General features: G+C 42.3%; 1 protein-coding gene across 5 annotated transcripts; it reads left to right on the forward strand.

Moving 5' to 3' along the window:
- On the forward strand, window positions 1-16,418 carry LOC113247247 (zinc finger protein 677-like). Of its 5 annotated transcripts, none has more exons than XM_048223877.2 (4): window positions 1-103; window positions 4,339-4,431; window positions 7,309-7,435; window positions 13,247-16,418. In XM_048223877.2, exons 2-4 carry the CDS (start codon window positions 4,417-4,419, stop codon window positions 15,310-15,312), a joined length of 2,208 nt encoding a protein of 735 aa, XP_048079834.1. In that variant the 5' UTR covers window positions 1-103; window positions 4,339-4,416; the 3' UTR covers window positions 15,313-16,418. The 5 variants fall into 5 exon arrangements, with proteins under 5 accessions (XP_048079834.1, XP_048079832.1, XP_048079835.1 ...); XM_048223875.2 differs by having other exon boundaries at window positions 5-103; window positions 7,309-7,474; XM_048223876.2 differs by lacking the exon at window positions 1-103 and adding an exon at window positions 122-357.
- The last annotated feature ends 2,571 nt before the right edge of the window (window positions 16,419-18,989 follow it).

Genomic DNA, 18,989 nt, shown 5'->3' on the forward strand with positions numbered 1-18,989 from the left:
AGTTCCCGCCAACGCCCACGGCCCCTTGCTGGACGGGTCCCGCAGCACGCCGCACATGCGCAGTGCCCTGCAGACCCGGAATCGGAGGGAAGGGCACAGTCAGGTGAGTCAGTGTCACATTTTCTGATTCAACCCTGGTCTTTGTGGGACCGTCCCCCCGCCCCAGGGCTCGGAGCCGCAACACCCGGAGTTCGGGGGTTGCCACGTAGATAAAACCCCTTCGCCCGCTTGTCCCATGCCCGATGATTCCCGGCAGCACCGTCAGACACTCCAGGCCTGGGAGCTCCACTGCGGGGCCCGAGGGGCCCCTCTATTTCGAGTTAAAATCGCTGAGGCGGGTCCCCGGCTTCCGTCAAGGTAGAGAGCGCTTGCCGTTGTCTTCTTCCTCTGAAAACCCTTCCAGTACTCCCGCCGCGCTCCCGCCTTTTCCCCTCTCGGCCGCGCTGTGTGAAGTGTTCCCTCGCTAGCCCCCAGGGCGGAGGCGATCGTGCAGACCCGGACGCCGCATCTCCATGGTCTTGCGGTTCTGCAGGCGGCGCCCCCTCCTGCCGCCCCCTCCACCTACGCAACCTCCGGAGCCGGCCCTCCTCGCCTTAGTACTCTACTCTGTACTCACGGCTTCAGGGCTTTCTTCCGCACGAACCGCATGCCACTGGCTGTGCTTGTCATGGTGTGTTTCCATTCCTGAAGCCCCACTGGAAACTTCCTCCCAGGCAAAGAACGTTTTTATTTCTTACCTGTGTGAGGGTGTGGGACGAAGCAGAGGCAGCCTGAGAGAACGAGAAAGACTACGGATGAGAGAAAGGAAGGAAGGGAGGGAGGAACAGGGTAGAGCGGGTGGATGTGGAGAGACAGTGAGAGTGGAGTGAACCAAAGAAAAGTAGAGGAAGAAGAAAATAGAGAAATCTAGATTAAAAGGTATCTCCAGAGAGGTGAAGGGTAGCACATTGGACGAGAGAGACCTTAACCGGTGATAGGAGAGGGGCAGCAAGGAGCAGATACATCAGACTGAGACCGCGGGGGAAGGAATAGAAGAACTGGAGCCGCGGCAGCGACAGAGGTGGTGTTGGGACAGAAAAAGGGGCGATGGGTGACAGGAGAGGGACAAACAGCAGGGAAGGAATTCCCTGGCTTTAATCCTTTCATTGGCTTCCTGTTGCCCTCAGGACAAAAATCCAGAATCCACTGGATGGCTACAGCAGGGAGCTCTGGAGGAGGGGTGACCTTCCAGAGTTGGTCCAATTTGAGGGAAGGAACAGGCTTCTCTTTCCTGCATTGACCAGACACTGGACACTGGCTGCCCAGTGACGAAGAGGCCGCTGCTCCCTGTAGCCGAGTCACTTTACAAGGAGGGGGTGAGCTGTCCAGTGATCAGCAGCCAAACTGACAGCTGGGGGGCAGTTTGTGCCTGAATCCTGAGGGGTGGATCCGAGAAGCACCATCTGGTGTTTATGTGTTGACTTCTGTGGGGTCTGACCCATAAGGGTTTGAAGGGAAACTGCCACCATTTGGCGGGTAATCTGTAGTGGTTTGGGTCAGGGATCTCATTGTTACATTACTGAAGGTATCACACATGTTTTGTGGGATACAAATGACATTTTGGGGCGTTTTATTAGAAGATACTTGAGTCTTGCTGGAGTACATAGATCCTTGCACACATTAATTCGTCTTGCATTATGACATTATGGAGGTGTCTAACTTTAGTCTCCAAGAAGAAATATATAGGATCCTGGGGTGGTGGGTGTGTTCCTGCCAAAACAAAAGATAGATGTTAGGAACACAATGGGATTCTTTGGCCAGTGCACAGGTGATTAGGAGGTTCTGTCCTGTAATAATGTGGGGTGTCCACTGGGATTGTAGAACAAACACCATGGGAACTTGCAGGAGTGTCTGAGTCAAGAAACTGGGGGACTGGGGCCCAGGTACGTTTTTTCACTGGGGCAGCCTTGCTGGAGGTGGGTCTCTGGGAACAGCAGCAGAGCGGCTGCAAGGTCCTTTGGACACTGCCACTGCTCACCAGTTCTTACCTTACCTCTAGGCAGTTACTTTGTTCACCATATATATATGGTAATGTCCCATCTTTTAAAAAAATCCACAAAAAAGAGCCTTTTACTACATTCTCCTCTCTTCAAAATAAAACATCCTCTATTAGCTACATTTCCCACTCTGGTAAGTGCTTTTTCTTACACTCCATTTCAAAGCAGAATACACTAAACGCATGCTTATACTCTGCTTTAGATCTTGCTTCCAGTTTTTTTTTATAATAATTTTTATTTTGTTATGTTAGTCACCATACAGTACATCCCATTTTCGATGCAATGTTCCATGATTCATTATTTGCGTGTAACACCCAGTGCACCATGCAATACGTGCCCTCCTTAATACCCATCACCAGCCTATCCCATCCCCCCCTCGAAGCCCTCAGTTTGTTTCCAGTTCTTGTTTTTTTTTAAGATTTTATTTATTTATTTGAGAGAGAGAGAAGAGTGCATGAGCAGGGGGGAAGTGCAGAAGGAGAGGGAGAACCAGACTTCCCATTGAGCAGGGAGCCCTACGTGGGGCTCAATCCCAGGACCCTGAGATCATGACCTGAGCCAAAGGCAGACGCTTAACCGGCTAAGCCACCCAGGCACCCCCAGTTCTCACTTTCATATCCACCATGCCGCTGAGACTTTCCATGTCAGAGTCACTGGGGACCTCCCTGCTTCTCAGTCCTGGAATTGGTTTGTTCTTATCACGCTGGTCCTAGCTACAGCACGCTGGGCTTCCTCTTCCTGAAGCACTTTCTCTTGGCCTCCACACTATTTTTTTTTAAGTAAATCTATCTTCCAGTTACCTGTTTTAATTTTCTTCTCCATGTTCATGTGTCTGTTCCCTGTGCCTGTTTCCCCTAACTCCCTGGTCTCTGCAGAAGCACCCCTAGGCTTAATCCCTGAACCCCTTGTCTCCACCTCTTGCCTTTCCACATTGCTCCATCTCATGACTTTGAACACTGATGTCTCCTTTCACTGCTCCACCAAGGCCTCCAGACCTCTCCCCTGAAACCAGGGTCCTGTATCCAGCTGTCTCTGTGACGTCTCTGCTGGGACAACAGTCTGGCGTCTTCACCTTAATATGTCCAGCAGTGATCCCCAAATTCCTCCAGAAGTGTCCCCTGCAGTCTACCTCTGTGTAATAGGGAGACCCTGTATTTCCTGCAGCCAAGGTGGGCACCTTGGCATGTTTGCAAAGTATGCAAGACACTATTTATTAGTGTTTTAACTTAGGACAAAAGAAATAAAAATTAGATGAATATGGGAAATACATGGTTTCCAAAAATCTTCTGAGGTATAGGGGAAAAGCTTGAAGAATTGTGATCTGCTTTGGAACTTTCTGATCTGCTTGTTTAGTACTCTCTGATCTTACCTCCTCGTCTCCTCCATTCACCCTGCTCCAGCCATACAGGCCTCCCTGCCCTTTCTAGAGCCCAGAATGCCACTACCCAGGGTCTTTATGTGGATGTCCTGCCTAGAAGTCTCTGGTTCCTCACATGCAGGTGGCAAAATCTCTTCCTTCCTTGGATCTTTGTTCTGATATCACCTCTCAGTGGCGCCTTCTCTGGCTTCCGTCCCCCCACCCCCACTCCCTTTAACATTCCATCTACTCCCTCACCCTCAATTCTGGTCCCTTTAGCCTTCTCTGCATATTTCTCTCTGCTCCTTCCCCTTCCACTGGCTAGATACTCATGACTGCAAGGCCCCAAGGGCGAGCAGAGCCAGAAGGTGGGAGGTGTGCTGGGCTGGCCTCCTCGGAGTGTGCTCCCCCCAGCCTCACACTGGATTGCAGATACAGCTCCTGTGCCCCTCCCAGAGACTCCCCTTCCGGTGGTCAAGGGGGGACAGGGCCCAGCCTCAGTACCAGTTAAAGTGCCCCAGGTGCTTCTGATGTGTATCCAGCATTGAGCCCCAAGGCTCTGGGTCCTCCGTTTCTGAGGCTGACAGCAGCCCCTGACCCAGGGAGAGGGGAGAGGGCCCTGCTCTGTGTGGGGTGGGATCAGGGCGGGTCTGTGACCTGGAGGGGAGTGTGGGGTCCAGCCCAGGTCCCCACTGCTGCAGTGTGTGTGTGTGTTCGGGGGGGGGGGGGGGGCTTCACCCGGGTGGGAGCCCGTTCTGAAGAAAGGGGTGGGAACACTCACTTGGTGGTGTCTGGAGGAGTTCAGTGTCCCTGAGCCCCCCTCCTGTGGCAGTGGGCAGCAGAGGACTGTCGTTTCCACACAGAGAGGTCTTCCTGTGTGATGTTGGGGTACAGGAAGGACGTAGACTGATTCTAAGCATTAAACTGCAGATTCTTGACCCTTAGGACTGACTTCTCAAGGCCGATCTTGTCTGAGGAGGGAGAAGCCTGGCAGAGGAGGAAGAGGAAAGGAAGGAGTCAGGAATGGCCGTTTGTCAGGTACAGTCATATTCTCGGTTGATTTTCTGTCTCATTCCTGCTGTGCCCTTGGTGGCCTCGCTGATCTTCTCTGACTCTGAAGTGTCCTGCCCGAGCTGCGTCTGTCCACACTCCCCCAGGCCTTCCCATGTCCCTCTCCTTCCACTTAGCATTCCATCTCCTCCTGACTCAGTGGCGTGGAGCCTGTGAGGAGACCCCCTGGAGGCATCGTGATGGGCTTCACACCAGGTGTGAATTGGAGACGAGTGTGGGTCCCGTGGTGTCAGTGCAGTTGGGCAGCAGGGACTGTTAGGGGCCACGTCTGAATGCACGGTCAGCTCTCTGTAGACTAGGATCAAAGAAGCTACACATGGACGTCATGTATTAATGTGCAGGCATAGTTGGAAAATTCTGGAAAACAAGCTCGATAAGAGGAAATCACCTCTGCCTGACTTTATAATGCACTCAGAGCTAAACAAGTGAACCATGGTGTTTCCGGTTCTAAAATACTGATTTAGAATAAAGTTCAGAAATAGTTATCAGTAGGATGTTTTACTCCATAATTGGCTTTAAACTATGGAATCAACCTAAATAGCCAAAGGTAAGAGGTTTTTAAAAATCATTCTCAGCACCTCTAACCCACAGAGACCATGGTGTTCCTGTAGCAACTCTTGTGCCCTAGATGTTTTAGGTAAGAATGGTGGTAATGGTGCGGAGCATAAAACCTTCTCTCTGCCATCAGAGATGCTGTAGCCAATTCTGGTTCCACCACTATTTTTAAGTATTATATCTTTTTTAATTTCAATATCAAATGAGTGAGTCACGTATGTATGGATGTATTGATTGACTGATTAAACTCCTAACAAGAAGCAGATTAGGCCCTGAGATGTAATAGGAAGGGGACGCCCCTCCCTGTCATGTCTTCCACCGTTCATGTCTCAGTTGGGAACCACTGTTTTCAGTTCTGTGTCAAGAGTCAGTTCAAACTTTATAAAAATGCATTTATACATTGTTATAAAATTTTAGAAAAAACTCCATAATGAAGTTTGTTGTAACATTTTATTCTGCAAATTTAAAAAACGTACACAGCACATCTAGACATTGTTTTCACGTTAATAAACACAGACACGGCTTGCTTTGATCCTCACTGGAGCATTCTCTTAATGGAGATGAGTGGGACCTTTACCATTTTTCACCGGTATAAAGAATGCCACAGTGGTTGTCTATGAACAGACCAGCCTCTCTGCAGATGTCTGAGGATTTCTCTGGCTTGGGCCACTTGACCTGTAATTGCCGGGTCAAGGATGGTGCATTACTTGAGGGCAGATGCTGTCCGATGCGTTCTCCTAAACCTGCAAAGTACCTCGTCTCGGAACAACACATGAGATTCCCCCACCCCCACCCCAAACAAAACTTGGTAATCTTTGTGTTTTGAAAATTGGGGGTAAAAGGACAATCCCTTGTATTTGTTTTCTACCTACTTGTAACTTTATTTTTCTGGAATAAAACATGGTTTTTCATACTTTGCTGTTTTCCTTTGATATATTTAGGAGCTATCTTATAGTTTGTAGTTTAATTCTTTACATACACGCTGTGTCTTTATTTTTATCAGTGTCTTGCAGTGAAATGTAAATCTTTCCTTCTTGCCCTCTCTGCTTTCTGATCTTGCTTTGGAAGACCTCACCTAGTTTACGTAATCTCAGAGTACTGTGTTCCATTTAGTACTCTTTTGTTTAAAATTATCTGTTTAATTTGGCTTTTTAGTGTATATCTTGCAGCTATTTATTTCATTGAAAAGTTTCATGTAACACACACATTAACAGGTTTTTTTTCATTTCAAAATTTCAACACTTTTCATTTCAAAATTATTTCTCCTCAACAGGATGGAGACTGTTTTGTTGTTTTTTAAATCCCATGTTTCTTCTGCATCTGAATTGCTCTGAATTTCTAAGTCACTGCGGTCTTTATGTCACCACATCTTCCAGTAAGAATTAGGTTTGTCAGTCTTTGATCATGTCTTTCTTCTGTCTTTGATCATGTCTTTCTTCTGTCTTTCAGTAGTTTTCTCTTCACATAGGTTGGTAAGTGTCTTGCAAATAGAGGTCCTGGTACGACTGCTAATGGGAATGGGCCTCAGGCCTACCATGCAGTGGTGACTGGCGGGAGCCTGGCTGGCCCACGGGCCTCAGCCTCACCCTGTAGTAGAAATGCTTCCAGTGCTTACTATGGATTGTGATGCTTGGTGGATGGTCTTGCTCAATAGCGTTTTAAATGTCCTGTTTGGCATGATTTTTAATCATCCAGTATTTCTTCCAAGATCTGCTGTGATCAACCTGTGTTCTACTTAATCTGTTAAATTAACGTACAACATTAGTAAAGTTCTTCCTCATGAATTTTTTTTTTTTTTTTTTTTTTTTTTTTTGGTTAGTGGAATAAGCTCCATTGGGCTAATAAACTCCGTAATGGTTAAATGTCTGACTTTAAATGCAAACATGTAATGTATATTTTTGCAGATAATTTGTCACACGTGAAGGTACCTCTTGTGCTCTAGCTCCGCTGGGTGTGTAGAACTAGCACTAGTGTGAAGAACATAGTAGGTACCATGTTCACATAAACCACTGTGTGTTGGACATTTTTTCATTCATACAGTTCTTTTATTTTCCATGAAAATGGGAAATCTACAGGGTTTTAGTGGATCTGATATCCTCTGATGGGAAAACATAATAAAACAAAATTAGGGATATCTAAATTGCTCACAGTTATCTGTTCTTGGCTCAAAATGATGTCCGAACATTGATTTCAGTTGAATTGATCCTGACATCCCTTTCCTGCTCACATTTTGTGTGAACATGAGAACTCTCCCCAAGGTTCCTTGGTGAAATGTGTTTTTCATTTCAGGGACGGTTGACATTCAGGGATGTGGCCATAGAATTCTCTGCGGAGGAGTGGGAGTGCCTGGACCCTGCCCAGAGGGCCTTGTACAGGGACGTGATGGTGGAGAACTACAGGAACCTGGTCTCCCTGGGTGAGGAAAACGTCCCTCCAGAAGTTGGGATCTGCCCCAGTGAGTCTCTTAGGAGCCCCTGCTCTGCTTGACTGAGTTTGAGGCCATGTACCTTCTGAAATGAAAAAGTTTATGAGGCAGCATGTAGACTTTCAGATGATCTCCCCACTCCACCCTAGATTAGTGGCACTTCCAGAAGCTGAGTAAGAACAAAACCTTATGGCAAACTTTAAAAAATATCTGATTCTGGATCCACTTTTATCCCTGTACTTTTGACTCAGTAGTTCTTGGAAGACAGCTGGACATCTATGCTTTAAAAAAAATCCCTTAAGCATTCAGAAGGAGAGGCTGAAAAGTTTGTGAAAAATTTTTTCTAGACACATCTGTAACATCCTCTCTCCGCAGCTGAACAAAGGGCTGGAATTGTATTCTGGAAAAGACACAGCACATCGTGTTCCTTTCTTTCTATAAGCAGGAATCCCTCTTCCTGACCTGAATAATATCTTTATTTTGGAGCAAGGGAAAGAGCCCCAGACTGTGGAGAGCAAGGTGAAAACAGTGAAAAAGCCAAATGGGTGGGAACAACCCTTGACCTTAAGGAGCACAGGCAAGAGCTCAGAAGGGCAGAGAGGGGGCCGCACCATTAATAGTGTTTGGGCAACTTTCTCCCAATGGGAGGGATTTTCCTTCTTGTGAGCTCTTAGAGTAAAGTTTACTTCCCTTCGCCTTGTCACTCCCTTCTTCAGATACGTAGAAGTGCATCCTCCCAACCTCTAGCTCATGCAAAGACCAAGGCAAAATCTTTATCATGACCTGTGGCCCTCTATTATATGTCCCATGACCTTTTTTTTTTTTTTTTAAGATTTTATTTTTAAGTAATCTCTGCACCCAATGTGGGGCTCGAACTTACAACCCAGAGATCAGGAGTCGGCTGCTCTACGGACTGAGCCAGCCGGGAGCCCCATGCCCCTATGTCTTCTTTGGTCCCTTGACCTTAAGGAGCACTGGGAGGCTGGTAATTAAGGGGTCCTCTTTCTTTTTTGGCCTTGCCCCATTCTTGTTCCCAGTCCACACAGGTCAGAGCTGAAGACTCCCCAGTCCTGGCAGACCTTTTCCAGGATCCATCCCATTCTGTGTACTTGGGAGACCTTCTCCTGGGGTTGGAAAACATAAGCATCTGGGGCCCCAGAGCTCTCTGCCTCTTCAGGCCCCCAGCCGTTTCTTCAGTTCTGCTTTTGCTGCACATCAGAGAGTATATCTAACCGGGGAGTGGGGTGGGTCTCTCGATCCAGCAGTAAAACTGCTTTCACTCACAGCAGGAGTATAAGCACGTCCACACCGCACTATGCCCATAAGCTTTGCTATATTGTGGTTTTGTTTGTTTTCTCTCAAAGTATTTTCTAATTTCCCTTGTGATACCTTCTTTGACCCACTGCTTTTTTTAAAGAATGCTTAAAATTTTTCATGTATTTTTGAGCTTTCCAGTTTTCTTCAGTTCTTCATTTCTAGTTTCGTTCTTTTGTGGTTGGAGAAAATAATTTGTATGATTTCACTCTTTTTTCAATCTGTTGAGACTTGCTTCATGGACTGATATATTGTCTGTTCTGGAGAATGTTTCACGTGCATGTAGGGAAGAATGTATTTTGCTCTTACTGGGCGCAGGGCTCCACATGTGTCCATCAGTACTCGTTGGAGTCGGGCTAAAATCGTCTGTGTCCGTACTGAACTTCTGTCTAGCTGTACTCTCCAGTTTTTGAAAGTGAGGTCTGCAAGTCTCCAAATACTATTCTAGAACTCCTTTTATTTCTCCCTTCAATTCTATACATGTTTCATATGTTTTGGGGTTCGCTTGTGTGTATGTTTATGTTTACTGTAATTCCTTAATGAGTTATCTTTTTAAAAATACATATACTGTCCTTTTTCTCATAAAAATTTTTACTTAAAGTATATTTTGTCTCATAATACAGCCACTGGGAAATGAAAAAATTCATTAGATTTGCTATATTGCATTGCTCCAGACCCAAACCCACAATATCTCCAAGCTATTATATGAAAACTTGGGTCCTCTATATCCTGTCCTTCTCTCCTGTTGTCATAAATTATATCTCCACATATTGTAGAGATCAATCAATGTAGATTTAAAATTAGTTTTGTTTTTTTAACCAATAGGGAAAAAGAGGAGTGACAAACCAAAAATACATTAATACTAACCTTATATACACTTATGTACTGTCTTTATTACTGTTCCTTATTTCTTGATGTGGATTCAAGTTATTGTCTCCTCCTTCATGTTAGCCTGAGGCATTCCCTTCACCATTTTTTTGTTGGACTGGTCTACTAGCAAGGGACTCTCAGTTTTTGTTTTTTCTGGCAATGTCTTAAATCACCCTCTATTTTGAAGGATAGTTTTGAAGTATGTAGAATTCCTGGTAGACTGTTATTTCCCTTTAGCACTGTGAAAATGTCATCCCCTTGCCTTCTGGTCCATATGGTTCCTGGTGTGAAATCAGTCAGTAGTTTTACTGAGGATCTCCGTCGCCAAAGGAACTGCCTATTGCTGTTCTCAGGATTCTGTCTTTGGCTCTTGACAGTTCGATTATGAAGTGTTTCACTGTGGGCATCTTCCAGTTTATCTCACTTGGGGCTTGCCAAACTCCTTGGATACGTAGATTTATGTATTTCATCAAATTTGGGAATTTTTCTGTCTTACTACTTCAGATATTTTTTCTGTCCACTTTGTTCTGTCCTTTCTGGGATTCCCATCATCTTTGTTGGTACACTTGAAGGTGTCCCACAGGTCTCTTGTTCTCCATTCATTTTTCTTCATTTTTTTTCTTTCTGCTGCTAAGATTGGATAATCTCAGTTGACTTAATCTTCAAGTTTATTAGTTCTTTCTTCTGCCTCTTCAGTTTGGTGTAAACTCCTTTAGGGCTTCTTCCATTTTAGTTTTTGTACTTTTCAGCTCCAGAATTTCTATTCTGGTTCCTTTTTATAATTTCTGTCTCTGTTGATTTTCTGTTTTGGGAAATATTGTTCTCATTGTTTCTTTGGTTCTTTGCACCTGGTTTCATTTAGTTCTTTCAGTATATTTAAAATAGTGACAAATTATTTGTCTAGCAAAGTCCAATGTCTGGGCTTCCTCAGGGCAATTTTTGTTAAATTGCTTTTCTTCCAACAACGTAATTGTTGGTTTGCATGCCGCATAATTTTTTAAGCTAAACATTTTTAATATTATGACAACTCTGGAAGTCACATTCTCCCCCCGCACATCCTCATTCCAGCATTGGATTTTGCTGCTTATTGTAGTTGTCGTTTGTTTAGTAATTTTTTTGGAGTTGATCTGTGAAGTCTGGATTCTTTGTCATGTGTGGCCACTCAAGTCTCTGGTTAGCTTCATGGTCAGGTAGTGATTCAACACAGAACTTCTCGAATACCTAGAACCAAAAAAAATCAAAAAGCAAAAGACTCCTAAGATTCTGTATGTTGCTTGGGAATACATGAAGCTCAGCTTGGCAGTTTACAGTGGTGCCTTGGCCTTTACCACCTTGTTCTGCTGAGCCTGGAGGTTAGCAGGAGGGGAGGCATAGAGCTGCCTCGTGTGTTTTCTGAGCACTGATCCATCCCTGAGCATGTGCAGGACTTAGATTCCTAGGAACGCATGGCAGCCCTTCAAAGCCTTTCATTCCCCAAAGCATTTCGCTCTCCAGCCCTTCTTCCCTGGCTTTTCAGTTTGTTTGCTCTTTGCCCAAAGTGTCATCTGGTAATACATTTGCCTTTAAATATGCTTGTCAAATACTGCTTCCTGCCCCGTAGCACCTCTTGAATTAATAAGCAAAGTAAAGGCAAAACTTTTTGAGCCAGTTTTTCAGTGAGCCACCAGGCAGGTCAAAGTAAAAACCACAGTTCTTAGATAACCAAGTCTGTTCTGCCACTCTCAGTACAAGAGACCTATACCAGGAACATGGCCTGCCTCTATGCTGGAGAGAATGGGATTGGGCCAGGGGAAGTTAAAATGTCAAAAGCTCTTCAACTGAGATCATCTACATGTTTGCTGTAAACCTTTGTTTAGTTTCCAGAATTCTGATAAAGTTGATTCTGACAGTTTTTGCCAACTTACTTGCTGTTTTATTGGAGAGATGCACCTACAATACTCAGTGATTTTCATGCTGTTACATTTACCCAGTTCTTTATAATACTATCTGAAAACTGGTATTTCAGAAGCCAGTGGACATGTGTGAAACTTAGACTGCTAGGAATATGTGGGAGCTTTTCTTAAACATATTTTCCAATTCTCATCTCGTGTGCTCTTTCTGGATTATAAGTCCTTTCTCTTGTTCGTTTTTTTTTTTTTAAGATTTTATTTATTTATTCGACAGAGATAGAGACAGCCAGTGAGAGAAGGAACACAAGCAGGGGGAGTGGGAGAGGAAGAAGCAGGCTCATAGCGGAGGAGCCTGATGTGGGGCTCGATCCCATAACACCGGGATCACGCCCTGAGCCGAAAGCAGACGCTTAACCGCTGTGCCACCCAGGCGCCCCTCTTTCTCTTGTTCTTAAGAAAGAAATCATTAGAATTCCACAGTCTATAATTTTGTGTAATTGTGGTTACTTATTATTTACCTGTTGGACTTATCTTGGTTTAATTTAAAAATTTCATTTAATAACTTGTCATTTACAGATTATGGATTTTAGCATCTAGTTTGGAATATGACTGCAATTCAGCAATTGTTAATGTTCCAAAATGCCTATTCTGCATAGAGTATAGATAGCTTTAGAGTAGATATTAAGAATATTTTGTTATTCCAATGATGTTGTATTAAATTATTCCTGATTGTCCTATTAGCCTTTTAGCTTTATAGTTTGTAATTTCCAAGTATTTATCTTATTTTTTTTTTTTTAGATTTTATTTTTAAGTAATCTCTACACCCAACATGGGGCTCAAACTTACAACCCCAATATGTCACATGCTCTACTGACTAAGCCAGCCAGGTACCCCTCATTAATTTTTTAAATGGATTAGTTGTCCAAAAAAGCCCCACTATTAACTTCATATATAGCTGTGCTTCAGCATTTATTTACATATAATAATTATGCTGTAAATATGCAGTTGTATAATATATTTTTTTAAAGATTTATTTATTTTTGAGAGAGAGAAAGGGGGGTAGGGGTAGAGGGAGAGAGAAACCCAAGCAGTCTCTGTGCTGAGCCCTATGTGGGGCTCAGTCTCATGACCCTGAGATCACGACCTGAGCCCAAATCAAGAGCCAGACACTTAACCGACTGTACCACCCAGGCCCCCCCCCCTTTCTGTTTCTTTTCAGTATGAGACACCCATTTGTTTACTGCCAATTGGTGTGTGTTGTGGTATGGTGGTCAAAGAATACACTTTTTTTCAGAATGTATGTAAATTTACATAGCGTGAACGATTTGGTCATAGGGTGTTTGGAAACAGGTTTCCGGGGGCACCTGGGTGGCTCAGCTAAGTGTCTGACTCTTGATTTTGGCTCAGGTCGTGATCTCAGGGTTGTGAGATTGAGCCCCACATTGGGCTCCATGCTAGGTGTGGAGTCTGCTAAAGATTCTCTGTATCTCTCCCTCTCTCCCCCACCCTCTCCCTGTCTCTGAGAGAGAGAGAGAGAGAGAGAAAGTAGGGTTCCCTTAAAATAATTTAAATACATGTCATCTTTTATTAAAGGATTCTATTCATTTGCATTCTTAAACATTTGCAGACTTTGAGAAGTTTTTATCTCTTCATTGTAAGTATTACTTAGTGTAATATCCATTTTGCAACTCTAGTTAATGTGAAGACTATGGTTTTTTATATCTTTCAGATAGCTCTGCTAGATTCATGATCAAGGAATTATTACCAAAGAAAGAAAGAAAGAACAGAGAATTATGCCAACCAGTGGTCTTGGGAGGACATGAAAGCCATGACCTTAAGGATTTTGACTTCAGGGAAGTTTGGGGAAATATGTATGAATTTGAGAGTAAATGTGGATATGAAGAAAGAAATTCCAAAGGAGTGCTTGTGACAGATACTGTAAATCTCACTGGTAGAAAAGATAAACAAGACAGCAAATCCTGGATTAATTTACCTTTAAAGCAGAGTGTTTCTTTAAGAAAAAGTACGTATCAATATTTTAAACAAGGGAAGTCATTAATAAAAAATTTGTTAAAAGTAAAAAATAATGTAGTCTATACAGGAAACAAGTATACAAAATGTTTTGAAAATAGAATTGGATTAAGCTTTCAGTCACATCTGGTTGAACTGCAGAGATTTCAAACTGAGGAGAAAGTTAATGAAGGTAATCAAGTTGAGAAGTCTGTCAAAACTTATTCTTCCATTTTGCCACTTCAAAGATTTCTTCCTAGTGTCAAAACCAACCTTTGTAATAAATATGGAAGGGTTTTTATGTATCCTTCATTGTTCACACAGCACCAGAAAACAAAAATTAGAGAAAAACCATACAAATGTAATGAGTGTGGAAAGACTTTTAGCCATCATTCAGTCCTTACTAGTCATCAAAGAATTCATTCTGAGCAGAGACCGTACAAATGTAATGATTGTGGTAAAGCCTTTAAGCAGTTCTCAAACCTCACAAGACATCAGAGAATCCATACGGGAGAGAAACCATATAAATGTAATATCTGTGACAAGGTCTTTAATCAAAATTCCCACCTTAGAAATCATTGGAGAATTCATACTGGAGAAAAACCACACAAATGTCATGAATGTGGTAAGGCATTTATCAAATGTTCAGACCTCTGGCGTCATGAGAGAATTCATACTGGAGAGAAACCGTACAAGTGTAATGAATGTGGTAAGGGTTTTACCAAACGTTCATATCTTTGGGATCATGAGAGAATTCATACTGGAGAGAAGCCATACAAATGTATTGAATGTGGCAAGGTTTTCAGACAGTGGTCTACCCTCAGGATTCACCGAAGAATTCACACTGGTGAGAAACCCTATAAATGTAATGAGTGTGGCAAGGCTTTTAAGCAGTGCTCACACCTCACTAAGCATCAGAATGTACATCCTGGAGAGAAGCCACACAAATGTACTGTGTGCACCAAGGCTTTTATCCACATTTCAAGCCTTGTGAAACATCAGAAAATCCATTCTAGAGAAAAACCATACAAATGTAATGAATGTGGTAAGGCTTTTATCCAAAGTTCAAGTCTTGTGGGACATCAGAGAATTCATACTGGTGAGAAACCTCACAAATGTAATGAGTGTGGCAAAGCCTTTACTGTGCGTTCAAGCCTAACTAAACATGAAAAAAAACATATTGGTGAGAAACCTTACAAATGTAATGAATGTGATAAAACATATACACTACTTGTACACCTTACTAGACATCAGAAAATACATACTGAAAAGAAACATTATGAATCTAGTATACGTGACAGTGCTTTTATTCAAAGCTCAAGCTTGGGGGATCATCAGAGAATTCACGGAAGAGAGAAACCTTACAAATGTAATGAGTGTGGCAAATCCTTTAACTGGTGTTCACGCCTTACCCGACATCAGAGAATCCATACTGGAGAGAAGCCATATAAATGTAATGTGTGTGGCAAGGCCTTTAGTCAAAATTCAAACCTTACAATTCATCAGAGAATTCATACTGGAGAGAAACCTTACAAATGTAATGAATGTGACAAAGCCTTTAAGCAGTATTCAAGCCTCATAAGACATCAGAATATACATCCTGGAGAGAAACCACACAAATGTATTGTGTGTGGTAAGGCTTTTATCAAACGTTCACACCTTTGGGGTCATGAGAGAACGCATACTAGAGAGAAGCCATACAAATGTACTGAATGTGGCAAGGCCTTTAGACAATGGTCTGACCTCAGGATTCATCAAAGAACTCATGCTGGAGAGAAACCTTAGAAGTATAATGAATGGCATAAATCATTTAACCATTTTCCACAATACACTATACATCAGAGAATTTATACTAGGGAGAACTAAGTCTCTAGCCCAAGATTAATCAACCTCGGTTGTTAAATTCTTCACAGTAAGTAAAGTCAAAATCATTTTAAGACTCATGAGGTGAGTGTCAGCGTAGCAAGAAGAGCTTTAGGAATGTAGAATTTCTTTTAAAAATACTCGGGGTGCCTGGGTGGCACAGCGGTTAAGTGTCTGCCTTCAGCTCAGGGCGTGATCCTGGCGTTATGGGATCGAGCCCCACATCAGGCTCATCCGCTATGAGCCTGCTTCTTCCTCTCCTGCTCCACCTGCTTGTGTTCCCTCTCTCACTGGCTGTCTCTCTCTCTGTCAAATAAATAAACAAAATCTTAAAAAAAAAAACAAACTTACATTACTTGAGGTTCCTTGAAAGGCCTACATCACTCACTACTGATGTCTTTTGATCTGAAATTTGGAATTTGTTGATGTTATACCTTCATTACATGTTTTTCATGTGTTACCATGACGGTCTCTGGGAGCAGAAAGTAAGATAAAAGGGCCTACTTTATTAAATGGGAATCATTCACATCCATGTATCCTGAAGGAACACTGAATTTTAACATACAGTGTTTTGTGGAATTGAATGAGTACATGAGTTGGGCAGAGAATACCTGTAAAACAATGATGTAAATAATAATATGTTCAGGATCCCTTCTAGAGATTTGTCTGTATAACAAAGGCCACGAGATGATCAGAAACCACTGCTCTGCCAGAGGAGCATGAAACAGCAGGCTCTGAGACTGCGACTGAGATTTTCATGATAGGTTAGTAGGGACTGCTCATGTGATAGAAATAATGGAGAAGTGATGGTCATCCTCTCCCTTCCATGAAAGTAGTGGCTGTATATCAAAGATGAGTGAAAAGTTAGTCTTATTTTGGGGAACTAAAGAGAGCAGTTTTCAGGAGAACTTAATCAAAACAACCGGAATACAGTGTACAGGCACAGGATTCCCGTTTAACCACTACACTGATGCTGTTTTACTCAGAATGTTTAAGTAATAAAATGTAATCATTTTTCAAACTCTAAATGAATCGTGTTTTGGTTTTTTGTTTTCCTATCAGATCAAGTCTATACTGTTTCATTATAGTGTTTCATAACGAACACAATACATCTTCAGGCAGCAAAGGCTGAGAGGCATCTGCAACAATTTTTTTCCATGATGGAATCAAACAACATACAATATTATAAATATATACTCATCATTTACTTGAGTTATTCTCTCTACAGTCTGCTCCTTGGATATTTATGTGGCTGTGATTAAGATACCACAGCAGTGCAACTTTAAACTCTCCCTCTAAACATCTGAAGCACAATTCTTGAATATGCCTCTGATATTTCCACATGCCCTTTTTTGTGCCTACATGAGACCCATGACTTGCAGTCACCTTGATTTACATGAGGATGTGTGTGTGTGTGTGTATAATTTTTTAAAAAATATTTTATTAAGTAATGCCTACATCCAACATGGGCCTTGAACTCGGAATCCCAAGATCAAGAGTCACATGCTTTACTGACGGAGCCAGCCAGGTGCCTAGAGGCAAATATATTAAGCATAGGAAAAGTGTTAGGAAAGAAAAGAAAATTTCAGGAATAGAAATATGATATGAGCAGTCCCCATGTGGAGCTTTCATTGGAGTGATCTGGAAAGATTACTGATCAAGTCTCTCCTTAAGCATGAGCATATATGCTTGAGGATACTTTGGGCTTGTTTGTTTGTTTGTTTGTTTGTTTGTTTGTAGGCCAACTAGGAACTTCACATATTGACCCCCCCTCAGAAATAGTTATTTTAGTACTTTTAGATATCCCACAGACACAAGATGAACCCCTATCCAAAATTTAGTCTTGGATGTTAAGTCTGATAATGCTAGACACCAAGAGGGGATAAAATGTTTAATGCATAATGAGACTCTCTGGGGATAGTAGGGCAGGTTTCCAAAGTTGCCAGAAAAAAATGGCTTGAGAGAGCAAGGAAAGGGAGACTCACTTTATGAGGTGGCCTGCAAGTGGTCTGATCTTCCTGAGGGCACCAAACGAAAGAGCACCTGGGGTTCTAAGTTTGACCACCACTTGTAGAGTAGAAAGGATGAGGGAGGATGCACTGAATGTGTGGTTTGGGGTTTTGGGGTGGGTGGGTGGCGTATGTATGTATGTGTATGTATTTATTTCTTTACTTAATTAAACTTTAAACTGTACCAGAAACAGGGAAGGCAGTTGAGAAAGGGTTGAGGCTTAAAAGCTGTCCATGGTCAAATATCAAAACAAAAACGAAAACTAGAGTGGGATTCTAATACAACACAGAGTATTTACTCTCAAACCTTCTGATTGCTTGGTTAGGAAAGACCAGTTTTCTTCATGCTAGTAACTTCTTGCACATCCTTTCCTGCTTAACCCAGTATAATTGTTGAAAGTGAAATACTGAAATACTGCTTAGAAAAACTGCCTAAGATGCTTTTACACTAGTTTCACAATCAAGTGGGGAAGTGTTTATCAGGCAATAAATAGGATTCAATAATCTTACTAGAAGAGTTTTTCAAAGGCTATAAAAATCTCAGTTTGTGATTATACTATTATTATACCATTACATGATTCTTTCAACTCTAGAAAATTTCCTTTTTATTTAGAAATTTTCATAACCTACTTCAGTTTACAATTTTCTCTCTGTTACTACACTGAATTTTTTTTTTAATGCACGAGTTAAAGATTCTTTTAAGAGTTGTATAACATGAAAATGAACCCTGGACAATAAGAGGTACAAAGTAAGTGTCCTATAGATGTGAAGAAGAAGAGTCCTTTTATATCTTTAGTTCAGTGAAAGAAGTACAACAGTATGAAATTGTGAACTGGAATCTAGTAAGACAGAGCCAAGAGATCTTTTGATACCCCACGAATCTAATACTGGTATTTGGGGAACACAGTGTGCTCTTTTTACCTTAAAATCACTTCCAATTATAAAAAAACAAAAATTATCTCCAATTCTTTTGTTATTATTGCCATAAGACTAATCATCTCTGTCCTATATTATTGCAATGGACACCGGACCTTATATCTCCAAGTCCTTGTAGTACAGGGTCAGGATGTCAAAATGTTTTCTGGGTTCAACGTGAAGCTATTAGATGTTTTTACTTGATTTAATAAGACCTGTCATACCATAAAATCCACTCTTAAAATGTACTACTGTTTAGTGGCAAGGATGTCCTCTCTCACCATTCTTGTTCAACATTGTACTGGAAGTCCTAGCTGATGCAGTAAGAAAAAGAAGTACACAGGACAGTCACTAGGAAGCAAGAAATAAAACTGTCTGTTCACAGATCGTATTGTCTATGTAGAAAGTCCACTGAATCAACAAAAAACTTTCAGAACTAAAAAGTGATAATTGTAAGACGGAAGGACACAAGCTTAATACAATGTGCTGTTTGTGTTACCCACCTAAATGTCATACGGTGCAATTCTAACCCACGATGTGATGGTATGTGGTAGTGGTGCCTTTGGAGGGTAATTACTGCATGAGAGTGGAACCCTTATGAATGAGATCAGTGACCTTACACAAGGGACCTCAGAGCACGTACTCTCCACCATGTGAGAATCCAACAAGATAGCA

The sequence above is a fragment of the Ursus arctos genome, unplaced genomic scaffold (assembly GCF_023065955.2).
Source record: "Ursus arctos isolate Adak ecotype North America unplaced genomic scaffold, UrsArc2.0 scaffold_19, whole genome shotgun sequence".
NCBI lineage: Eukaryota > Metazoa > Chordata > Mammalia > Carnivora > Ursidae > Ursus > Ursus arctos.

Excerpts from the sequence above, each read along its gene's own strand:
- LOC113247247 (XM_026488185.4), top strand. The coding sequence starts at position 243 with ATGATTCCCGGCAGCACCGTCAGACACTCCAGGCCTGGGAGCTCCACT. Across the intron at positions 358-4,338 it reads GGTCCCCGGCTTCCGTCAAG|GACTGACTTCTCAAGGCCGA; the intron begins GTAGAGAGCGCT and ends CTTGACCCTTAG. Across the intron at positions 4,432-13,246 it reads CAGGAATGGCCGTTTGTCAG|ATAGCTCTGCTAGATTCATG; the intron begins GTACAGTCATAT and ends TATATCTTTCAG.